Source organism: Aphelocoma coerulescens, chromosome 6, assembly GCF_041296385.1.
Source record: "Aphelocoma coerulescens isolate FSJ_1873_10779 chromosome 6, UR_Acoe_1.0, whole genome shotgun sequence".
NCBI lineage: Eukaryota > Metazoa > Chordata > Aves > Passeriformes > Corvidae > Aphelocoma > Aphelocoma coerulescens.
In genome coordinates this window covers 19,065,030-19,089,301 of record NC_091020.1, presented here as the reverse complement: position 1 = coordinate 19,089,301, position 24,272 = coordinate 19,065,030, and the positions used below count along the sequence as shown (strand labels likewise).

Genomic DNA, 24,272 nt, shown 5'->3' with positions numbered 1-24,272 from the left:
CACTGCTGTAAGGGCAAGCCACAATCCCGCTCACAGGAACCCTCCAGCAGATTCTGGACACAGATTTGGGGATGCAAGTAAGACCTTTCAAAGAAAGAAGGCGGGAAGAACAGCCAGAGAGGGAGGACAGGACAGCAAAAGCCAAGAGGCTGTGGTTACCTCTCCTGACAGATGTGACTTTGCAGAGAGGCAAAGGGGATTTGCACAGCAGGTCTCACCCCGAGCGACCAAGGCTGATGATTTCAATAACACTGCCCCAGCGAGACAGGGGTTCCAGGCTCTGCAAACAGTCAGTCTCAGCTGTGTCAGCTGCACTGGAGTGCTGATTAGGCACTTTTCTCCTCAGAGCAGACCCATTCAGCAGGAAACGAGGCCACATACGTGCTGCCAGAGCCGAGAAAGCCATATCCTGCGGGTCAGAGGCTCCACTCGCGTGCGTCAGCAAAGGGAGGCGCACTGTCTTACAGAGAGAGCTGTGCACCGGCCTGGGGGAGAAAAAAGGAATTGTACTGCACGTTCATTTGGCCTTTGGGATTTTTGGTGCATGGGTAAACTGTGATGGTGTCAGGTAAGAGACATCAAAAATCTTGGAAAAACACTTTACAAAAGCAGAAACATCTCAGCTGCAACAAATGGGCGGAAGGGATCAAAGATTTTAACAGCAAAGAAATGCAAATCATGCAACTGCCACCTTTCATGCTGGTTGCCCCAGTCTCAATAGCAAACCCTTCCAACAGAGGCACAAAGGAAGGTTGCAGTTCACCCATCTGCAGCCCAGAGGTGAGAACCGATTTGCAAAAAATCATCCAACAAGTCAGCATCAAACCTGGGAAGATGGGAGGTCAGAAGTTTCTGTTTGTCCACAGCTCACTAGCCTGACTAGTGCTGTCTGGCCCATGAGTATATCCTAAGAGATTGGCACAATGCAGATTTACTCAGGTGTGTTAGGTGCTGGGTTACCTGATGAGTGCTGCTGGTGGTACAACTTAGAGTAAGCAAGAGAGAGATGTGTACATAGATCTACAGGTCCTGTTCTAGCTGTGCAAAGGAAAGCTCTCCCTTGATAAAAAAACCTAAAAGGGCAGCATCACCTGAACTCATTTATGCAATGACAAGTAAAAAAGATTTCCAGCCTAGACCACTTTTTAAAGTACATTTGGAACTTTAGAATAAATATCCCTTTAAGAGTAAGAATCACTTTTTGTGTTTTTGTGTTGTTGAAGAACTTTCTGGGGGTAGCAGTAAAAGTGATTCTACACAAAAGACAGAACCCACAACACAGAGGGAACTGTCAAAGGTACAGAAATCACAAGCTCAAAACAGAAAGAGTATGTTTTCAGTAAACTGTCAGACACAAGAGATTTCAGAAGTCCAGATGTGCCTTTGACTTTTCTTCTGTCTTCTTTCATAGGCAAATACATCATATGAAGCCTTCTCCCCAGTAAAATGATCTAGCTCTGTCCCAAAGCTTGTTAGGGTTCTTGGTGCAATTAAAGGAACTGTTAATGCAGTGAGGAATGGGGACTGTTGACAAACAACAAACGTTGATACTGATACTCGCAGTTCGTCTTTCAGCTCTGCACTCACGTGAGACCTTAGGCAGTCCTTATTGATGTCTTTACACCAGTATTTTGTACACACCATTAGAAGATTAGTAGGCTGAAGGAATTTATCAGAGACATGGAATGAGGCATGAATGAGCCTAGCAGAATTATATGAGAAGGTTTAAGATGTCCATCCAGCCTAATATCTACTATCAAGCAATGGCAAGGAGCAGATGCTTTGGAAGGGTATGCAAAATCAGTCACCCCTGTTTTCCTCTCTATTAGTAGTCCAATGACTTCCTGAAATGGAGTTTCCATCAGGACCACCAAACTGCATAATTGCTGGTAGAATGTTTTTGGTGAATTTGTCTGTTTGTTTTTGAATTAGCTTATCTCTTTGATAGGATTTCCCTGTGCTATGTTAAAGGAGTAGATTTGAATCTACAAATTTTAATTATCTCCCCAGGCAGTATAACTTTTAACAACTGCTTCTGCTTCCTCAATTCTGCCGATTGCTCCGTGCATAATCCAGACGTGTCACTCTCTTGTGAGAAGTGTTTGCTGTACAGACACAAAAGTCTGTCCCTGGAGGAAACAAACTGCAAGATTTTAAAGGCAGTTTTCAGTCTCATAAGGATCAGATTTAGCACATGCTAAATTATCTGTGATGCTTAAAAGCAGACACGTATTATCCTGCCTAAGTGATTACTAGGAGAGGGGTGGAGTAGCTAAATCTGTACTAATTGCCCTATCCAGGGACGCAGGAATGCCAGTGTGTTTGTATCATCCACACTTTGTGCAACCTGAACGTATAATCAGGCATAACCCATCATACCTGCTGGTAGAAGTATTAAATCCATGTCTGTGGAGATTTGTAGGCTTTCAAGTGATAAACACTTCAAAAGGAGCACTGATGAAAGGCAAGAATGGACTGCAAGGTGCCAACTTCCCTTGTCCTTTCTGGCCTAGCACTATAGTACCATTTGTGAAGACAAGGACGGTAACCTTGGGGTGATGCACCTTAAGCTACTGTATCAATTCATTCAGGACATTTTTTAGAGGTTGATTGTCAGTGGTCAGGAGGTGCTGTCACAGCAGAGGGCAAACACCAGAGCACCGTATGCAATGTCCTGGCACAGGTATCCTAAATGCCTACAACATTCATCCCTATGCTTGTTGATGGGATACTCCTGCCTGCCAGACCTCCTCTTCCCCAGGCTGCCACCACCTGAACCCACAGAATGGGAGATAATGTTAACTAGAACAGCCAGGGAATGGTGGTCCTGTTCCAGTTACGGAGTGGGATGAGTGGAATCGGCATGAGTGCCTGCAAAATTTGCAACACCTTCAGGAACCCTGAGAGGATGCCTTCCCCATCCCAGCAGTCTACCCCACAGCCACCAGCTGCCGGGCTGCCTTACCTGCTCGTACAGAGGTTTTCTGTGCTCAGGGAGGGAGGGAGTTTCCCATTTCCCATCGACACAGATCCGTGTCCTTTGGGCAAGGTGCATGTGTGTGCGTACAGGGAGGATCGCGGAGGCTAGAGATGGAGCATCCCTGTCTAGCCCTAATGCCACCCTACAGGCATGGGGCGGACAGAAACGACAGGGAAGAGGGGCGAGAAAAAGAGGAGAATTGAAGGGGGGCAGGACGCTGGGAAGCGCAAAGGAGTAGGGAGGGAAGGGAGAAAGCGGAAAAAAAAAAAAAAAGGAGGAGAAAGGGGAGGAGATGAAAAGCAAGGGGAGAAGGGAGGACCGGGCGGGGAGGAGGCGAGAGGCCGGGGAGGAGAGGAGGGAGGCAGCTCGGCAGAGGGGGACGGGACGGGACGGGACGGGACGGGAGCCGGCGCCCCGCGGGCCATGCGCCTCCTGGCTACGGCGCTGGCCGCCCTGCTGGCCACGGCCTCGGCCCCAGGTAAGCGGCACCGCGGTGCTCAGCGCCCGGAGGGGCCGGAACTCTCCCTCGGCCCCCGGCGGGACCCCGGCCCCGCCTGGGCAGCCCCCGCGGAGCGGGCCCGGGTCCCCCGCGCCGGGGCGGGGCTGGCGCAGCGCCGGGCTCGGGCGGCGGGACGGGCGCTGAGCGAGAGCTGGGGTCCCGCCTGGACAGCCCCCGGCCCGATCCCTGCCCCGCTCCGCCGCCGCCTCCCCGGGCTCCCGGCAGCAGCGCTTCTGCTCAGCCATCGGATCCTCTTCAGAAAAGAAAGCCCTTTCCATGCAAGTTCATGGAAATGCGTCCTCGGCCGTCTTGTATGCCAGGCAAAGCCGAAGTGAAGGGAGATTTGGCATTGTTTTTTTCCACAGGTGCCCTGATCCCGTTGGCATCAGGTGGAAATGGAACCTGTAGGTCACTTGTAAAAAGTCTCCTCCCTTTTAAGACCTTTTATGCCTCCAAAAACAAAGGTTTTGTGTCCTGGAGCTGCAGAACAGATACAGTCTGGATCTGAATTCCAGGTGCAGCGAGCTTAGAGGGGTGGGGAAGCCTTGCTTATTCAAGGCTAATGAAAGAGTTGAATTTGAACTCCACTGCAGAACGGCATGAGATGGTGGAGGCAGAGGTTTGGTTCAAGTCCATCTTTAGTCAATGCAGAAGCTTTCTCCGAGGGGGAGCCTCTGACTTGTGAAACTTGCAGACAGATCTGTTCAACTGCAAACAGCTGGTTGTTCTTCGGTGCTCTTGCTAGCCAGCTCCTAATTACTTTCATTTAAACAAAGAGCTTTGTTTTTTCCTGGCTCATCTGCTCTTTTTAATTGTAAAGAAATCAAACTAAAGCAGGCTTTGACAGTAGCATAGCTTCACTGAACAAACTACAGCACGGATAAAAGCCATCCCATATGCTTCTGGTCATGGAAAGCTGAGATCAGAAGGTAACCACCCTAGTCATATGCTCCTCTAGCCCCCCACATACCCCAGTCCCCCAGCTATCAGTCCTCTCAGCAGGTTGGGTTGTACGCTGGGTTGAAGATTCTGCCTGTCAGTCTCCATGGAGGAAGGAAGAGTGGCCTGTGTACAGCACTAAACCTGGACTGTGAGCAGTTGTGCACAGGAACAACTCCACTCCTATCTCAACTGAAGTAGCTGGGGTTCTCCCACAGAACCACAGCCATGCTGAAAATGCTCACCACATGTAAGGACCGAGTGGTCACTGTAAGTCCTTTGCCACTGTTCCAGCACAGACAGAGGGGAGAGGCCCAATATGAACAAGTTTCTGGGTGCTAGAAGTATCCTTTGGTACTACTGACAGTGCTGTGAAACTGTGTTGCCATGCAGTATGGCAGACAGCAAACTCCAAACCTAGCTAATTCTTGGACTTGAACTGGTGTAAGCAGAAGTGGACTGTTTTCAAAGTGGGATTTTTTTCAGAACAGCTCTTAGTCAGCAGTCACCTTTCCAGACTCCCCACAGGCTACTGAGACATGCAGGTAGAGCATACCAGAGAAGCGAGCAGCTGAAACGTTGGGATGGGAGCAACTAAGTGAGCTCATTGCAAAAAGGAGAGAAGTTTGATGGTTAAGCACACTGCAAGGAATCACCAAGTCGCTGACTCTCTTTCCTCCCCCTTCCTATAAATAATTTCCCTTTCCAAGTAGAAATGAGACTAAACCTCTTGTGGTGAGCTCCACCTGAACGGCTCCATCATGCTATATTGGGAAGGCAGAAGAAAAGCAGTGATTCCTCACTTGAAACAGCAATTTGAAGTCTAGAAATTCAGTACTATGTTGGCACACAAGCCTGCTCTCAAGTTGTGAAGTCTCCTCTTCTTGGCAAGGAGCCCATTACAAGGGTAAACCTCATGTTGGGGCTGACCAGTGCCTGCTAAATACAGGAGAAACATGTCCACTTGTGTCTCAGAGCCTTGAATGAGGGTTTTCCTTTCCACTTAGGAGGAAAATGAACTTTCCTTCAAAATCCACTGTTCTTTCTCCAATGGCAGTAGGAGGATAAAGTCAAATGGATACTGTTTTTCTGTTTTATATAAAGCATCGCCTGACCCTGTTCAACATGAGCTGATACCATGGTAAAAGCACTATGAGATTTCCAAAACTCTCCCTATTGCTGTACTTGTGCAGCTGCAGCAATAGGAGCCATGGAAGGAAGACGAGGAGATAAGTTCCCACTGATCAGAACACATGAAGGATGCAAAATTTGATACATCCTTATAAAAAGGCATGCCCCCAGAGGCAAAGTAGAAGCCTTAGGTATAAAATACCAATGTTTGTATGAGTGTAAACAGCTAGAAAGGGATCAGAGTCTCCATGTACAATGCTGCTTTATCTTCTCACAGGGGCTTCCATCATCACCATATCTGACTTCCTCTGTATTTTCTCTTGGGTACTTCTTGGCACTGTGTTCTGCCTAGTTTGGAATTAAGCAATGAGCTTTTTGCCTTTTATTTTGGGACTCTATTTCACAATTACTCCTAGCCAGCTTTTTCAAAAAAGAAATTCACATGTCAGGAAAATGACATAATTGTTTTTCTTTACAGTTTTCATGACATGTTCATAATTTCAGTAGAAAAAAGGTCTGTGTTTTTCATTTACCCAAACCATAACTTTATAAATTATTTGTTAAACATTTATTGCCTTAGTACTTTTGAGGACGCCAAAAGTGTTGAAAATCTTAAACTTATTCCATATTTACTAAGCAGCACAACCTTCACAATGGCAGAGACAGCCATTTACTGGCTTTCCTTCTGCTGGTAAAGCACCAAGGCTGGTAAGTCCAGAGAGTAATAACTGAAGTTTCGTGCCTGGAAAGCTTTTGGTGGGATTCAGTCTTAATTTAAAATTTTGACATCCTGTTATACTTGTATGCTTTCCACAAGGCAAAATAACCTCTTTCTTTGGCATTTGCGTGAATTGCAGACACAAACATAATGCACAAATAATTTTATCAATAACCTCATCCATGCTTAGCTGTAGTTTCTTCAAGAAATTTTTTTTTAAAAACCAAACTGTTCTTTATACAAAATATTTTCTCCTTCATAACAAAAAAAATAATGTCTACTTGGAATAAACCTGCCATTCATTAGAGATTTCGACTGAAGTAGCACAAAATAATTATCATACTATTAATTTTCAGAATTCTTCGCAAACAGTTGCAATTCAACTTCTTTAATTTAGTGGATTTACTGTAAATAAGGTGATATAATTCACTGCTTCATTTCACAGCTTCACTGGGACCATAAAACCAGTGTCTCTGTCTCCAGTACTCCTTCAGAAATAGAATGGAAATACTTTACTTGCTTATTTTGAAGATAAATATATGTTTGTGTTTCAGGAGCTGATGTCAGACAATAGTCTCTGCCAAAACTCTCATCCCCTTTGTTAAAATGTTCCTTGCTGATGTGCTAGAAAAGTGTCCAAAAATGAAAAAATACTTCTCCCAGAGTTGCAATTCTCATTAGTATTTGAGTACAGTACAGTATTCACATAACAGGAAGTTCACAGTTTAGAGGACATTTCATGCTTTGCAGAGTGCATTGCAGGGAGTGCTTGCTCACTGCTGGAACATGGTTCTCTCTCTAGTGGATGCCCTCAGATCAGTAGATTACACATCACAAGTCATTTAGGGAACACACTGCCACAATACACCGTTGGTCAAGAATAGATCACTCTCTGATGTGACTAATCAGGACATTCTTAATGTGCGTTAGGAAGGAAATAAAATGAGTGTTGATTCGCATGCCTCAGAAAATCAGTCCAGTATAAATCAGTTAGGTTAGGAAAGGGAAATCTTCCTCTAATGAACAGCTATGGACACCTTTTTCAAGCTTCACCTACAGTGGCTATTGTTAGAAGTAAAGCAGAGAGGCAAACAACTGGTCTAAGTGAGGTTTAGGATGAAGAACATTAAAGACAAGAATCAGAATTAATGGAACAATGGAATAATCATTTGTCCCAATACGATCTCATGTCATATTTTTTCATGCAAATAATGTCAGATTAACTTGAATTTGTAGTCAGAAAATCTAGTCTGCTGGATTTAACCCAGGTTTGAGATGACCACTGGATTATGACAAGGAGAACATTACTTAAAACAGAGGACATGGAGAACTGTAGGATATAGAGAATTCAGTGGTCTTCCAGTGATAATCTAGGGAACAGTATGAAATAAGGTTTGCACAAATGATGTCTAAAAGAGGTAGACAGAAGCATGAACATTGAAATTGTGACCTTATCAAATTAGCATAAGACAAGGACGGCACATAGGTAAAACTGAGGATGGGGTAACAGAAGTGGAGCAGAAATTAGTACAGCAAAGTCACATACTTGGGGATTAGTAAGAATTTCTTTGATACACTGAGAGCTGAACTGCAAGTGACAAAGAAGAGAAAACACCCAAGTATGCTATATATAACCTGTCATATAATCCCATATGAAAGTATCATGAAAAAACCAAGTTAATTCTGGGATGTACCAGGAAAGGTATATCCCTGTCAAATCTGAGAAGTACTGTGAGTATTCCACAGGACACTGAAGAACTTCTTTCCAGATACTGCCTATAACTGCAGTCAATTAAATAAAAAGAAAATTAAAATAATTACAATCAAACCCAAAATTTAAACTGTAACCAATGCAGAGAAGGGCTGTTAGGGTGAATAGGGAAGACACTACTAGAGGAGACTAACAGAGCTTGTCTTCTTTAGCTCAACAAAGCAAAGGCTGAGGCCAGATAATTGCTTTGTATATGGAGTCAGGAAGTAAGCTCTAGAGAAGAAAACGCTATTTTAAGCTTAAAGCTGGCACGGGAACAAATGAGCATAAACTGGCTATTGAAACCATTTAGCCTGGGAGTCCTAAGAAGGATGCAAGCCATCGGAAGAGCTGGTCATGGAACAGCTTTCCAATACGTTTGTTCAGACTGATAAAAGACTCTATGAAGTTGGTCCTCTGACAGTAACAAGGTCTCCATGTCAGCTCTGTGTTATTGATTAGTGACAGAAAAAATGCTAGGGCAGGCTCACTGAAGGAGGGCCTCATGCCATCTTTAACATTCACAGGCAGATGCTGTCAGGGTCTACAAGGTCACTAAATGGCTGCACACTAAACAGATACCATCAGTTTACCTGCTGTGGGCTTGCATGCTGGGACAGATCATGGTGCTGTTGTGCCTATATGGAGGATTCTCACCATCTTTTCTTTCCTTTGCAGATGTTTGTGAGGCTTTAAATGTGACGGTCTCACCTGGACCAACAGTGCAATACTCCGAGGGGGAAAATGCTACCCTTTACTGCCATATTTCTCAAAAGAGAAAGACAGACAATTTGCTGGCTGTGCGGTGGGTCTTCGCTGCATCACCTACCCAGGAGCATCTGATGATCAAAATGACAAAGTTTGGGTCTGTCCAGTATTATGGAAATTATACTCATCATTTTCACAAGCAAAGACTTCATCTTCTCAAAGAGAAACATGGAACTATGTACAAATTCCTTATTTTAAGCCTCCAGCAAACAGATCAAGGACATTATATATGCAAAGTCCAAGAAATTGGCAAACACAGAAATAAGTGGACAGCGTGGTCAAATGGTACAGCAGCTACTGAAATAAGAGGTGAGAGACTATTGATTTCAAGTCTATAATTTCTTCTTGTCCTGTGATCCCTTTTTTTTTCTTGAAAGTTCATCAATACGACATCTGAACTTAGATTATTTTTAAGTGTAATCTGTGGATAGGAGAAGAAAATCTAGTATTCAGCTTGTTTGTTTTGCCCTTCTCTTGGTGTTTCCCTTGCTCTTAGTTCTAGTCTAGCAGCAGTTGGTAAGTAGCACTTTTAATACCACTTCAGTACTATTATTTATACCACTTGCAGCCAGAAAGCAGAGCTAGAAAAGCAATGGCCATCCTGCTGGTATTGAACTTCGGATAAAATGGCCAGCAACAAGTGGCAGATGTGAACCAAGCTGAAAACAAGCCATCTCTTTAGGATGGATTAGCTCAAATCTTATGCCATCATACCCACACTTTCAGAGATGGGTGAAGTTGGATTTTGAGAACAGACTCCTTTGGAGAGGTGGTTTTGCTCAGTAGCTGTGCCATCAGTGCTAGCTGGCAAACTAGCCCCCTACTCGTGTCTTTATAAACAGAAAATTTGATTTCCCACAGGGACACCCCTAAAGATAATGCCAGAGAGCAGTATAGAGTGTTTTCTCATTCACTGAATGATGTAAGTTCCTAAATGCCTGTAGTGAAACATGTGGATTTGTCAGTTCTTGGAAAGGGAATGGCATGTTCCAAATAAGTGGCAGCAGAAGAAAAAGCAATATAAAATATTGTCACACCACCTGTTGTACTGTACCCCTCCTCACAAAGAGACACTCCACATCTTTCATAGCTTCTCAGGCTATTGCTGATGGTAACACTGAAACCGCTCATTCCTTTTCATAGCCAAAGGATGGGGCTTCAGATCAATGCAGTTGTTGAAAAGAAGGAAATCCATCATTTTTCAGTCTAGTCCTTAAATAATATTTTTCCCCTGATTTCTAGTATGAGTCATGAATATATAATCAGAATAGGGATTTGAGACTTGTGACTTCATCCTTTTCACAGTCTGCTCAGCTCTATTACTTCACTTGAAATGAACCAAAGCAGGGCAGGAGACCTGAGACAAGGGAGGAAGGCTGGCCAACCTGTAGAGAGTTGTAGACACCCTGTGAGGATCTGAGGCGAACACCACAACCACCCTGGCCCCCCAAAAGCATATTTATGCTAACTCTAAATCCAGATTAAAGATACCAGAAGATAGCTGAAATATTGCATATCTTTAAATGTCATAGCAACTGTTTTACCACTTAAAGCCTCTTGACTGGAAAAAAAGGACCACCTTTGCTAGCATTTGGCTAATGCACCCTGAGTGTACAGAACTTGTTGCACTTGAGAGGGAAGGTAACTCTTCTGAGCAGTGATAAAAGCTTCCAGTTTTCCCAACAGTAACACTTGGGCTTTTCACGGAAATTTTATTCCAAACACATTTTGTGTTTTATATTATGATCAGTTACACTTTTTATTGCAAAGGGATTTACTTATATTACAGTTAAACCCAGGATGCAACAAAAGGAGCAATACAAATTGCCTGAAGCATTTGGATACTTAAGTTGTACTGCTTGTGCTTTATCAAATAAGGTAGCAGTGTTCCACCACATCACAGTTGCTGTGTTGCCTAACATTTTGTTCCAATAATGTGTCTGCAGTTATGCCCAATTCAAAATAGTATCTTTATGCTAAAGCACCAGGCAAATTTCTTAAAACTTTGTACATCAAGCGGAGCAGAAATAGCACGGTCTATTTTTTTTTTAATTATTCACACAGGAAGAGGAGGTTACTGTGCAAGACACAAATTTCCAGAGAGAAAAGAAAAGGACAATTCTCTTTCTTCAAAATGTAACTTGCTCTTGAAGCAACCTGGATCTGTAGTATATACTGCTATTAATTTATATTTAGATTTTGTTATTTGCTAGCAAGTTTGAACGCATAAATTTGCATAGGCCATTAAGAAGTTGCAAATACATTTTGTTGCAACACATAAATTTGTTAAAATACACATACTGGACTTACAGAAAAACAATTGAGTTACAGGCTACAGTTCCTTACTGTGTAATGATGACAGTCAAATTTTAGCTACATATCTGGCTTCTACTTTAGAGGCAAAACACATTTCTTTGGAAAAGAAGCCTTGTTGTGGAGATGGAGTCCTTACAGTCTTCTGTTCCTGCACTCATGTCAGCTACAGCAACTTTGTAGTGTTTTCAGAAGGTCCACCTGAAATTTAACCTGTTGCAGTTTGCCCCTTTCATTGTTGTGAATACAAGACATCAGATAGCATCTACAAGAAGGCTACTGTTAAACCTTGTTAGTACAACCAAGAGAAATCTGTGTGCCAATGTTGCCAAGAAGTGTCTCCTAATCCAACCATGCAATGTCTTCTGTATAAGATAAGATCAACCTTTTCCCCTTCCCCCATCTTCTCATTAAAGGCATCTGCTCCTTTCCTGGGCTTGTGTGGTCAATGTCAGCCTAAAACCAAGTTAGCGGTCTTATTTATAGTAGAGAATACACCAAAACACCAACTTATCACTGACCAAAAAAAAAAAAAAGTTCTTCTCCTCCCTTCCTATCAGAAAACTCTAATCAATATCTCAGAACAATATGCAACACCCCAGAAACATCATTTACAATCATGTAATCCCTCAAGAGACTGCATGTCTCTTAGAGTAATACATGTTCCAAATGGTTTACAGTCCAAGCGAAGAGACTACTTGTAGGAAGACAAATACAGAAAATTAGGCAGTCCAACTATAATCATACTGGCATGGACAACAAAAAAGTAGATGATCACAACAATCTGTTGTGTTGGGAAGTTTATGTATCAGAATTTCCCACAGAAGAGAGTCTGAGTTCTTCAATATTAGTTGCATGTGGCATTTTCTAATGGTAAAATGTTGCAAGATACAGGAATGCAAGATTATTTTTTCCCCAAAATGAACAAAAGCCCTTTTTTCCAGGGAAGTTATTCTGAAATACTTGCCAGAAATCTACACATGTGATGCTTTCATGTAACAAATGAGTAATTTGTTAAAATATCCAGGATGAGCTTCCCATCACAACTGAATAGAAGATTTCATTAGTCCTGAAAGTTGTATATCCATTGATCTAGCCTCACTCTTCATATCCCTGCAGGGATCTCTGTAATGAATTCCTTTCCAGTAAGATACTTGTTCTCTAATGATTTGCCACATGAAGCTCTCTTGGAGGACCTCACTGGCAATCTAGAGGACATTACCAGGCTACCATTTCATTGCAATGATTGCTAGAGGAAGAAAAATCATGGAATTGACATAAGTGACATCATCTAATCTGATGTCATAAAAAATATCAGCATGCATAAACAAGCTGGCTGAGGAGAGCAGAGAGGGTTTGGAACAATGTTTCAGCAGTCAGAGCATTTGGATGCTGGTGCTAGCCTGTACAGCTGTTATGACAGTCACCCATCCTCCTCCTGAAACAGAGGGGACAGTTCTGTGCAGCTGAAGTGTTTCATCAAAAGGCAATTAGATGAAGAAAGATCTTGGGGCACTGAAGTCTAAGGCAGAATACATTTACTTCAAGAGGTTCTAACTTTTCATGCCACACATTTTTCAGTTTTTGTTGTGTCTTCTTTGGTTTTTTTCAGTGATTTCAGCAAAAGCTTCTGATCATCCCACTTTCAAGAAGAACCATGAAGCTTGGAAGTTTTTTGAAGGTAAAGATACATCTAGCTGCTACTGGTTCTGTACTTGATGTCAGTTTATTCCAGCACTACAGGACACCTAAAGTGCCCCAAATCAGGACCAATTTTGCTAGTTCCTGTGCAAACCCAGGCCTTGCCTGAGAAACCATCCCACAAAGTACAAGGGGTGCTGGACAAAAGAGAATGGAAGCATCCAGCTTCAGTTTCTCATATATCTGTTATGGCCAATGGGAGGATAAGCACTGGAAATGTGTTACAATGCCTGAATGAAAGCCAATAAAGGGAACCTAAGGCTGTAGATTGAAAAAGAAAAAAAAAAATAATACAAAAGTTAAAAGCCAGTGCTGCCAGCAGAAGAAGCAATTGCAGCCTTTCTTCCTTCCTCCCCAGCCACTCAACACTCGCCCCACTGTCACTTTTCTTGCTTCATTGTTTGTGTGTTTGTTTTTCCCTTTTGTAACAAAAGAAAAAAGTACAACTGTTTGAACTGGGAAATAACCCAGCTGAAGTCCTTTTGGGTTTTGAGTTGTTGCTCAAAAAAACCCCAAAACCCAAACCAGTCCTTTGTTAGCTCCTGAAAGTCACAACTCATGAGTGTAGCTACACCTATTTGCATTTATGGAGACTTCAACCAAATTTTAAACCGAGCAGGATATTACAGGAAAGCTTCAAGAGGGTTAAACTACTTCTGAACTGTAATATTTTGGGCCAGAGCCTGTTTGGATCTTGCAGACGTAACTTTTTTCTGGCCTGTCACCGTGGAGCATCAGCTGCAACACTGACTATCATCTGTGCTTGGTTTTCAGATCTGTACGTGTATGCAGTGTTTGTGTGTTCCATAGGAATCATCAGTGTCCTCCTTTTTACACTTGTCATTCTCTGTCAGTCACTTCTGAACAGGAGGAGATCCACAGGTGAGTGAAATGCCATTCCTGATGACTGCAAAGACCTTGCCAAAAAGGGGGGCGTGGGGAGGGGAGAAGAGAACTAAGAGAATGCAGAGGAAGCAGGAAAAATAAATATTTCCTCGCCTTTATTGTAATTTTAAATAAAATTGGTAGGAAAAAAAATTCTATCAGCCAAACTTGAACAAAGGCATTTTCCTCTCTTTTAATAGACATTTCACTTCAAATTTGCTTCAGACTTTTCAAAAATCTTTCGCCTTTGTACAAACATAAGTTGAAGGTTGTTGGAACTTCTTTCAGAGGAGACCAAGTGCTGTATCACTAAGTTGCATTCTGACCAGAAGCTAAAATCTTGCATGAGTCATGTTTCTCCAAACATGTATAGTGGTTTCAAAGCAATCTTACTCTGTTCTGTTTTATTCTCCTTTCCTGAGTAGCTGTCAATATTCTTGGGAATTTGAGGGGTTTTATTAGCACTCTCTCACTTACTGTATTTTTTGAAACTAAAGCATCATTTCAACATTCAAATCTGTCTTTTCATAATAATATTTCAAGATCCAGGGTTACTGTTTCATTCTTCTCTGCCTCAGATAGGGTTTCTCAAAGAGGCTACATCTGCATCAAAGCAGTATTGTTGTAAACAGATGTGCTACTTCAGATCTGTGGAGTAACGAGTGCAGGCTCTACTTTCATTTCAGTTTAAAAATGGTTTATTTGGAGACCTCACACAAGCTGCAAGGATGAGATACCAGCACACTTAGCAGCCACCATGTCAGAGGAGAGTGTAAGGACCACCTCTGAAGAGAAGCTTTCAGGAGGAGTTTGGTCAGTGCCTTGCCTTGTTAATGACAGGAGAGAATCATGACTTTGCTGCCTCTGCAGCCTACACAGATCCCATGAAGGAATGAGTGACTCAGATACACAAGTGAGAAGATATGTAAGCCAAAAATAGATGTATAGAGAAGCCCTGGCCTGACCACAAACACATTTCAGGCTGTGGCTCCATCTTCCTAGTAGTGCACTTAGTAGAGTAACTCTGATTCTGACTGAACCCAACAACTCTGCTTGCCAAGAGGAAGGAGCAAGATTGATGTTATTCTTCCTACCCTGTTAAGTGATGACAAAGGTTCTGTGCCAAGGGAGTACCCACACTTAAGTATGTTGGTCATGGTGAGTCACCCTGAAGCCACAAGCACTAGACTGATGTATCCCAGTTTTTCTTGAGCAGACGTTGGGTTAGAATTCGCTTGGTTTTGTCAATTTACTGCTGTGACCATATAAGCAACTTGGAGGAAAGGTCTATTTACATTGAACCAACACCAGCTAAATATTGAAATAATATATGATATAGAATAAGGATATACAAAGGAGAAAAAGTAGGTTTTTCTGAGCTGCTAAAACCTTTCTCCACTACCCAAATATCTGAATATTTGCATGCTCAAAAGCGTGTCAGCATTGTACATGAGCCTCCCCTTACTCCCAGAGGGTCAGGCCTACTGTTCTCCTGTACATTTAGAAAAGGCCTGGCAGGTAGATGGAAGCACTGCCTTCACTAGCTTAAACATGGTCCCTGTGTTAGTCCCAGCTCTTGGTGCTCTCAGCTCCCCTTTCCTTAGGACCAAAACACACCTCCTGGGATCTGTATAGCTCCCTTAGAATGGGAGAATTTAGCTAAGTTCAAATATGAAAACTTTCCTGTAGAGAGGGGCATAGTCACGTGAGTGCCCTGTTGTCTGGTTTTCGTGGCCCTTTAAAGAACAGAGAAGAAGGGAGTGGCATGTCTATGTTGCATTCAACTTGACATCATGACCCAGGGATGCACCCTCTCATCCTTCTGAGATGGAAATTGGCAGTAGATTGACCAGAAGAGCCAGAGTCTGTCCTTTAAGAGAGGCATAGAAGCCACAAAGCCACAAAAGAGCATCTTAATAACGCTGGCTCCTAAAAGGCTGCAGTGGGGGCAGCTGCCCTTGCTCAGGACTACTGACTCAAAGGAATAGGAAGTAGAAGGATTTACGCAGCTCACACACACAGCTGTCAGAGACAGGATAGTGGCTGGACTGGACCTCTGATCTGATCCCAGGAGGCAATCCTTTATGCCTGTGGTCACAATCTGACTTACATTAGGAACAGCAGTGGCTCCTGTGGGTGAATGGTTTATTTCAGGCTTCTGGAAATAAATACAGGCACCACAAGGGAAATAAAAGTCTTCAAAGTAAAATTACTGGCCTGCTGTGCTTTTCCTTAGCAAGCTGTCTTTTGGCTGGGCTGACCACTGGAATGTGTGTTGCCCGGCATTTCCACAGCAGATTTTTGGTGTTTCATACGTTCCCCTCTCCCAAGACTGGCTATGTCTTAGAGTCAGACTGCATTTTAAAGCACAACATAATGTATGGTGACAATCAGTAGCTCTCCCAGTGTAACAACCTGGCAACTCCACAGTCTCAGCAACACAGGTCTGTCTGCAGTGCCCATTTGAAACTCCTAAACTATGTTGGTGTGAAGCCACATTTTCTTTCTTTTTTTCTTTTCTTTAACAGTGAAGCATTACCTGGTGAAATGCCCCCAGAACAGGTAGGAGATTACACATCTCTATACTATAAACCAAGGTACCAGTTCTGGATTTGCTTTGCTATGTGTGCTGAAGAATAGGATTAATGTTTTCAAAATGCTTATGGGAACATAAAGAGTCCCAGGTCCCTGACTCATGAATGTGCCTGCTGTGCAGGAAAAGGGAGATCTACCTGGGCTAGCTGAAGGTCTTGCAGGTGCTGCAGTGACAAGCCCCTCCTTGATGCTTTCTGAAGAAGCCTGCTTTCATCCCTTGTAGGTTTCTAGAGTTTCCCAGCACCTCACAGGATGGTAATGTCTTAAACCATCCATGCACATAGAACAAATCACAATGTTACCCCATGATTCCCACACCCAGGAATGGAGTGGGGGTTCAAAAGCAAATTTTCAAGGCCCACAGTCTGTTCGCAGCTGAAGACTCCAAGTGATGGGAAGAATTCCACTGCTGCTGCATTCCTTTAAATACCATTGGCTGCCAAAAGTTTTTGGTGGTGTGGTTATACAACTGATTTCCATTGTATGATTTTCCTGATATGCATATTGGACTGGAACTGCAGTAACAATATATGACAAACATTTTACAAACAAAAAGGATGAAAGAGAGATGTCTCATAACAACACAGAGGCACAGCTGTTTCCCAGTTTTCAGTGACAGAAACCATGTGTTTCTAGCCTTGCAGTTTAAATCCAATACATCTTGGTATCACATACTGTTTCTTGTCGTATCTTTAGACACTACAGGATTCAATGCCAAGTATAGCACACCCTAGATCCTCCAGTCATGTGATTTTTAGTGCATTCTCATGGGATTATCACAGTATTCAATCTGACTGGCACTCAGATGGAAGTGAAATCAAAACAAAGCAGCACAGGGTTCAGGAGAGGCCAGTACAAACCAAAACTTTCATGTTACTCATGGACAGATCTTTGTTCTGACCTTGAGCAGCCATTGCACCACCCAAAAATTTAGAGAGACAGCTCAGCAGTTTTCATTTTTTCCTGGATGTTTTCTCTTTTCCCCTTCACACTTGGTACCATTTATTTCCCACTCTCTCCTCAAAACACAAACCATTAATTCCTTTGAACTCGTTGCTCTTCACCTGCAAATTCCTTGTCTTGGAACTTAATTCAACACATATAGACCCAAAACCTACTGTCTAAATATCCACTAGGCCAAACTGTTTAATTAATTTGCATGAGGTTCTTGCCATTTAAAATTACTACTGTGCGAAATTCAGCCTTGATTAGAGAAGCTCAACTCCAGCTCCCTTAGTGATATTTCAAATACAGAGTAGAATCCAGTTTCAAAATTACATTAATAGTCTGATGTCTAAGAAATGTCTGCATTTGCACTGCAGTAATACCTAAGTATCTTAAAATATTTTATGTCTTGATGTCAGAATTATGTTTTTACTTTTAATTGGGATCTAAAGCACAGCGGGCTCAGGGAATTGTCCCAGGTCTCACAAAATGGCCGTGGTAGAAAAGAAAATTAAGTCCAGATTTCCTGAGTATAACAAAGCAGATGTTTAGGTTTTGGTTTGCTATTTGACCAATAACAAATTAAGGGGAAAAAAAAAAGAGTTGACCAAAACCCATTTCCTTACCACATTTTTAAAATAACTACCTAAATAAAATAGTACAGTTATTTTTAGTTTTCCAAACCACCTAATTCCATTTTCTGATGTTTTCTTTTCTTTAAATACCCCTCATTATTATTTTCCTTGTTATTGGATCATTTCGTCAGTTTTCAGATCCAGAAACCCCTAGGAGGCAAAGCTTTGAAAACAGGAACATTTTTTTCTGTCTTTTATATTTGTGTTGGCCTGAACTCTCCAGTCCTTCAGTGACTGTTCTTCTGGAGATAATTGGAGGTAAATAAAGTGTTTGCCTCAGAAAGCTGTCCATCTTGACACCTTGGTTCCACAGTGCCAATCTCACATCACAGGAGCAAATTCTGCCACAAAGAACCAGAACCAAGAACCCAACTATCCCTGGCACCTTTTCACACAGATCCCCTATCTGAAAAATATCCAACTCCCAGTTCACTCCAGTGAATTTTTTTGTCACCCCCATGTAGACCTTTGACAAGAGAAAATAGCTGGCTTAGATGACAACAGGAAAAGTTCCACATCCTAGGGTCTAATAAGAATAGCAAAGCCAAAATTCTAGTAGCTTCCCAGGTCTTGCAACAGCCATGACCTCCAGGGAGACTGCTGCCCTGGTTCCATGATTATTACACACCTTCCACAGGTTACTTCCCCAAGCCCCCGTATTTTTATTGCTCTCTAAAAACTCATTAGATCCTTCAAGAAATGCACAACGTGACACCGTTGAAACAGAAGCCAGGAGGCTGAAGAAGGAGCTGGAGATAAAAAACTAACTTTCCTTTTAGACATAGAACAAGACAAGCTCACAAAGAGGCAGTGTTTCAGAGCCAAGGAGTTTTCTCTGAGCCTCCTTGTTTGGTTTGAGGAGCTCAGTTCTAAGACAGCAAGTATAGTTATTGTATCTCCCAGAATTAGTTAACCCTGTGTGGCCCTGGCATTTAAAAGAAACCTTCAAGTCACAAATACATTTCTTTGTAGCTTCACTTTTTCAGTGGCAAAGCAGGAATAATAATTAATGCAATGAATTAACACTAAGCCTTTTTATATATTGTGCTTAAAGAATTTATATCAGAACAAGAGCATCTTTAAGCTACGCATCTGCCTTAATGACCTTGGATTATTAAACCCAAAAACATTTAAAAAAAATCATTCTCATCTCCTTTTTGGTAGTCTTTCTTCTTGGCAGTTTGCTGTTTGTACAAAGAAGCCAGGTAGAGCAGTTTTATTTTCTGCTGGTTTTAAACCATTTTGTCTTGATTTTAGTATAGAAACAAATGGTTGTTGTGGGATAGGTTCGTAGCAGAGCAGGCAGACTTTGAAATTGTTTCAGTGCAACCCTCTGTTTACATAACTGATGTGATTTATTTGTAATTCATGAACATATTTTACTTTTTAAACACTTTTTAGAAAATTTGGCAGCAAATCTTTGTTTTTGACTGAGTACATGAAACAGAACTCAGGAAAATCGGCAAACCGAAGTATTTTTGTAATCTACGCAAGTATAAATCCAGAATGATTTTACCAATGGTAGTGACAGTCATTTGGATTTACAACTGTGTAAAATGGTAATGTCTAATTTTGTTGTTCTTGTGTGGGCAAAGCTGACACATCTTAACTTTCGTTAAGTCTTTGCCCCGGTCTGAATATTTTATTCTATTAATATAAAGAGAATGTTTCATTATGCAAAAGAATCTGGAGATGAACAAGAGATTGGGTCAAAGGATTTAAAATTCAATGAAATGAGTGTTGTCAGTGTTATGACTGGAGACCCTGGTTGTATTCCATGGTGTGGTGGAACTCCCAGCACAGAAGAGAAAGGTCCCCACAACCATACTGCCCTAGTCTATCCCAGGGTGAGCCCAGGGGCAGATGCAGCTGAGCAATGGCTGCTTGCCAAGTCACCTCCATCACCATAGTCATCATAACTAAATTGTTTACCCTCTCCTCCCACCCCAGCTGTAAGTTAAGATTCCTTTCATCACCACTTAAGCCAGTACAATTTTATTCCCCTTTAGTTGCAAGCAGGGAGCCCCTGCACAGTCAGTTACCCTGCACAGCTCAGCTGACCCGCGGTGACAATCGCTGCCACCTGATTGTGCATCCAAGCCCCGAATATTCAAAGCAGGATTTTTGATCTCAGGCTTTGGGAGATGATAAGGGTAAAGAATCCAGCCTTAGAGGATGTTAAACACCAATAGTCCAAACACAGAAACTCTCTGGGATAGGAGTCTGTTTACAGTATAACTTGTACTCTTCCCTCATAGCACCTTTTCAGCACAAATATACTGGAGAATGCCCATTAGAGATTGGGGCACAGTTTCTCCTTTTATATTCCCTGAGCACACTGGCCCCCTTGACAAAGCCAGCTTTTGCTAGTGGGCTTGTGAGCTGCCTGAAGACATGCTACATGCTCTCCTGGCCCCTCAGCCAGTCTTTTGCTTTTCTGTACACTTCCCATGGGAGCTTATGCAAGTCACATAACCCATCTGTGTCTCTAGCCCTTGAGGGCAGGCAGGCAGAAGTTCACCCTGGGTGCATCAGTAGGGTCACACATACTTCTAAGGAATAGGTGCTATGAAATGGGTCTTGTTTAAACCTGACAGTTTGCATTTTCTATGCCAGGATGAGTGAGACTCTTGAGTTTCTCAGCCATACTATATGGCTGAACAAATGCAAAACCCAGAGCATTTCCAACCACCGTAAGAGGTTTTTCATTATATACCCTAATAACAATCCAGGTTGTTGGGCATGAACTCTCACAAGTAGAAGGTGATGTGTTTGCATGAACTCACACGGACAAACCGTCTTTCCCTCCATTGCCTCCATTTCCCCCTCACTTTTGGGCCTGTGCTTTGCAGCTCCGGGGAGACAGTTACCAGTGTGACGAGCATGTCTCCTCTACAGCCTAAGAAGGTAAAGAAAAAGAAAGAGAAAGAGAAACTGGAGCAGCCACCAGCCATCCCAGCAAAAGGTATGAAAACAGAGACACAGAGGTATTTCAAATCCTGAGCACAACCATGGAGGGACAGCAGAGTGTGGGATGTCAGGAATCCTGAACTTTGCCACTGTCTCTGCCTCTGAGGTGGCCTGTTCTTGCTCCCATCTGTGGGGGAAGAAATGGCCTCTGCCTGCTGCTGGGACAGACTTTCACCTCCCTGCAGCTTTAGCCATTCTGAGATGCTATACTCAATGAGACCAAGCAGGAGGTCTCAGCTCACACTAACCAGAGGAGAGAGAGGAACCTCTGCAGCAATATTCACCCTGCTCAAAGAGAAGATTAAAGTTAGGCAAGTTGAAATTACTTGTTGGGGGTATTCTGAGGGAAGCCAGCACATTGCACTCTTTAAAATTGCTGGTGTACTTGGGAAGTCAAGCAAACTGGGCAGATAAAGAGCAGCCTCTTGGGGACTTCATTTTCCAAGAGGATTTGCGACTCCAGGGTTGGTCTCACAAACTCTTGGGTGTACTTTCTGAGCAACGCTGCCAGTGCTAAGCCAGTGGGAGAGAGGAGGGAAAGGACCTGAAGATTTACTGTGGGTTAGGTAACAAATGATCAGTTCTCGGGGGGTATACTTGCTCTAGTGTTTGCACACAAACAGCATGTCTTGCATATCAGATTCTTTAATCTCATGAATTTTTCTAATTCATAAGCATTATGGTTCCTTGTAAAATACCTGAAATATGTTTAAACTCATGTATAAGTACATGCATCTGCTCCTAATTTGCTATTAATATGTAATTTATAAATTGCTAATACATATACTAAAAATGACAGTGAATGATAATAATATTAAATGATCCCTTAATATTTATTTTTGTAGCTCCAATTGCCAATAATTTCCCTAAGCCCAAGCTCTTGAAACCTCAAAGAAAATTGATCCTGGTGAGTAATTTTCTGTGACATAATTTTCTGCATATTCTTCTGTCTCGATACAAATGCTGTAATGTTGCCAGAACTCTAGGTTCATATACTGTAAATCACCTTAAAAAAATCATACATGTCCTTTTTTTTATAAGAAATACTTTTTCAAGTGATGAATTATCTTGGTTCTTTTCATTTTGAGCATAATGTTACACTGGATTATGTTTTCCAGCTTTCTAACAGTTGTCATGTCTACAAACTTGGCCTGTCCTTAAATGAAACCTGCTATTCCTTCTCACATGCTTCTGGCAGCTGGTGTTTTGGAAAGAATTCCAATTACTGGCAAAATCATAACTGTACTGGTCACAATTCTTTTGAGACTTCAAATCAGAAATGGGGAGCCTTATTCTGCACTACACTGCTGTAAGTCAGAAATGCCTTGAATTGCAGGAATAAGATATATATATGTAGCTCATACTAAGGAAAAAGCCCTTCATGTAAAAGTTTCTCTTGGGTATGAGTTTCTGATTGAAAAATACCCCTGCAGATACATGCAAGACAAATCAGATAGACATTGAGATGTTTCTCTGCTTTTGTAACAAAGCAGGGCCTGGACAAGACATCCAGCAGTAATAGTGACACAGTTTTATGCCAACTCACTTCAGATGCCTATAGCTGCAGTGCTCTGCTATGGTCCCTGTGTAGTCAATAGAAAGAGACATGAATTGAAGTAGGAGCCTGATGCTCCTAGTAATTCAGACTACTCTGAATTGCCTTTTGGGAATCCTTTCTCCCTTCTCTGGCAATAGAGAGATCACAGAGAGACCAACTTTCTATATTAGGTGAAGATGGGTACCTAAAATTACGCCACTGGAATAACCCAAATGCCATGTGATGGTTTCACTTTCAGATGAGGGTTAGAATTGAGAACCTTCCCACCAACTGTCAGTAAATACCCTCTACATTTTACAACCCTGGATACCTGGGCATAATGCCAGGTGACTTGAGAACAGTTCAGCTAATATCTTGGGCAATTTTTCTGCCTGGATATGGAACTCATCATTCCTCTGCTGGTCCTGCAGGGATTACCCCTTGGCCAGACTCTGCTCATACGGGTCAGGCTTCAGTAGAGGAAGAGGCAGAGTTTTAAAACTCGGTAAAAAAGGTCTTATGTCAACACAGGTAATTGTGGCCAGCCAAAGCTCTGCTAAGAAGACAAAGACACAGATGAGAGCCTTTGGCACCAGGGGTGACAGGCACCCTTTGCCGTGGCCACGGTGTAAATCCCAGCGCCCGGGCACATCAGTAATCAGGCAGTCTCAGCTCTCTTAGGAAAAGCTCTCACCAGTTAAAGCACTCTTCCTGCAGGTCAATAAAGCACATCAACACAGGCTGAACTTGAAGTAAATCTGTTTCCAGATGCTTTTCCTTTCTGGAATAATTCCAAGGATAGCCCTCAAATAGCTGTTGGCTCTTCCCTTCCTGCTACACAACACTAGCCAAGGTCCAAACACTTTGGAGGCTGAGCAGGAGTAAAGCCTTTTCAAACAATGAAATCAGCTTTGTCTCCCCTAGCACAACTGATAATCCACACGCTGCATGCAGACAGCAGACTCTGTTTTAATGCCTTGCTGTTGGACTTCGGCAGCAGTTTCCGTATGTTGCTCTCTTCCCTTTCATATTTCATCTCAGAGTGCACCTGGAGAAACATAGCCCACAGAAAATACACGATTGTGTATGGACATGAGTTAGTTTTAAGTCAAAAAGTGATCCAACAAATATAAACTGACCTAGCAATAAAGTGCATTGAGGGACAAAATAAACTAAATCGAAGTAAATCTATAAGGCATATTCAGAAGCTGAGCAGGACACTTGTCAGAGCAGTTTGCCAATTCTGTTCCTCTTGCCTCCTTTTACAGCACAGTTGTCTATGCTTTTGTGTTCTCAGGGGGAAAAAAATCCATACTTTCTGCTTTTAAATTACTTCTTCTCAGTGAGGAAAATTAAACTAACTGAAGTAAAAGAAGTTTAAAGAAAGATAAAAAATGTAGAAAATACAGAGAAAAAGACATATCATATACATCTAAATGAAACTTTTAAAAAAAAAATTTCAGCAAACTTGTCTCCCCATTTTAATTCTCAAAAATTTCTCAGATTTTAAATTTTCAGTCTGCTTTGGGGCAAAAAAAATTAATATCATCATCCTGCCAAATCTCTGCAGGATAAAATAACTTTTTCTTTCCAGCTATAATTATTGCACAGCTGGTGTCTACACTAGGTCTTTTTTCATTGATGGCACACACTTACTAGGCAATCATTACTGCAAAGACAGACACATATCGCTGAGTTTCTGGACTACTTCTGCAGCTTCCCTGTGCAACTCAAGGAAGGAACTGTATTGGGGCACCAGGAGAATATTCCAGAAAATCTAAGCTAACAAGCTAGAGTATAAGGGAACATTACAAAATAATTCCAGTGTTTTGGGAAATTTTTTTGTAATAGCCTAAATACCAGCAAAATTATTTCCAGAGGACATATGCTTTTGGTTTCTTGAAAG

The 24,272-nt window shown here is 42.2% G+C and overlaps 1 protein-coding gene across 1 annotated transcript in view; it reads left to right on the top strand.

Moving 5' to 3' along the window:
* The first annotated feature begins 3,371 nt into the window (after positions 1–3,371).
* Positions 3,372–24,272, top strand: part of VSTM4 (V-set and transmembrane domain containing 4) — a 31,761-nt gene continuing 10,860 nt past the window's right edge. Inside the window, exons 1-7 of the mRNA XM_069019593.1 lie at positions 3,372–3,458; positions 8,696–9,094; positions 12,711–12,779; positions 13,574–13,681; positions 16,213–16,246; positions 20,712–20,824; positions 21,675–21,736. Of these exons, the coding sequence (XP_068875694.1) occupies positions 3,404–3,458; positions 8,696–9,094; positions 12,711–12,779; positions 13,574–13,681; positions 16,213–16,246; positions 20,712–20,824; positions 21,675–21,736 (840 nt within the window). The 5' untranslated portion in view covers positions 3,372–3,403. The remainder of the gene's footprint in view (positions 3,459–8,695; positions 9,095–12,710; positions 12,780–13,573; positions 13,682–16,212; positions 16,247–20,711; positions 20,825–21,674; positions 21,737–24,272) is intronic.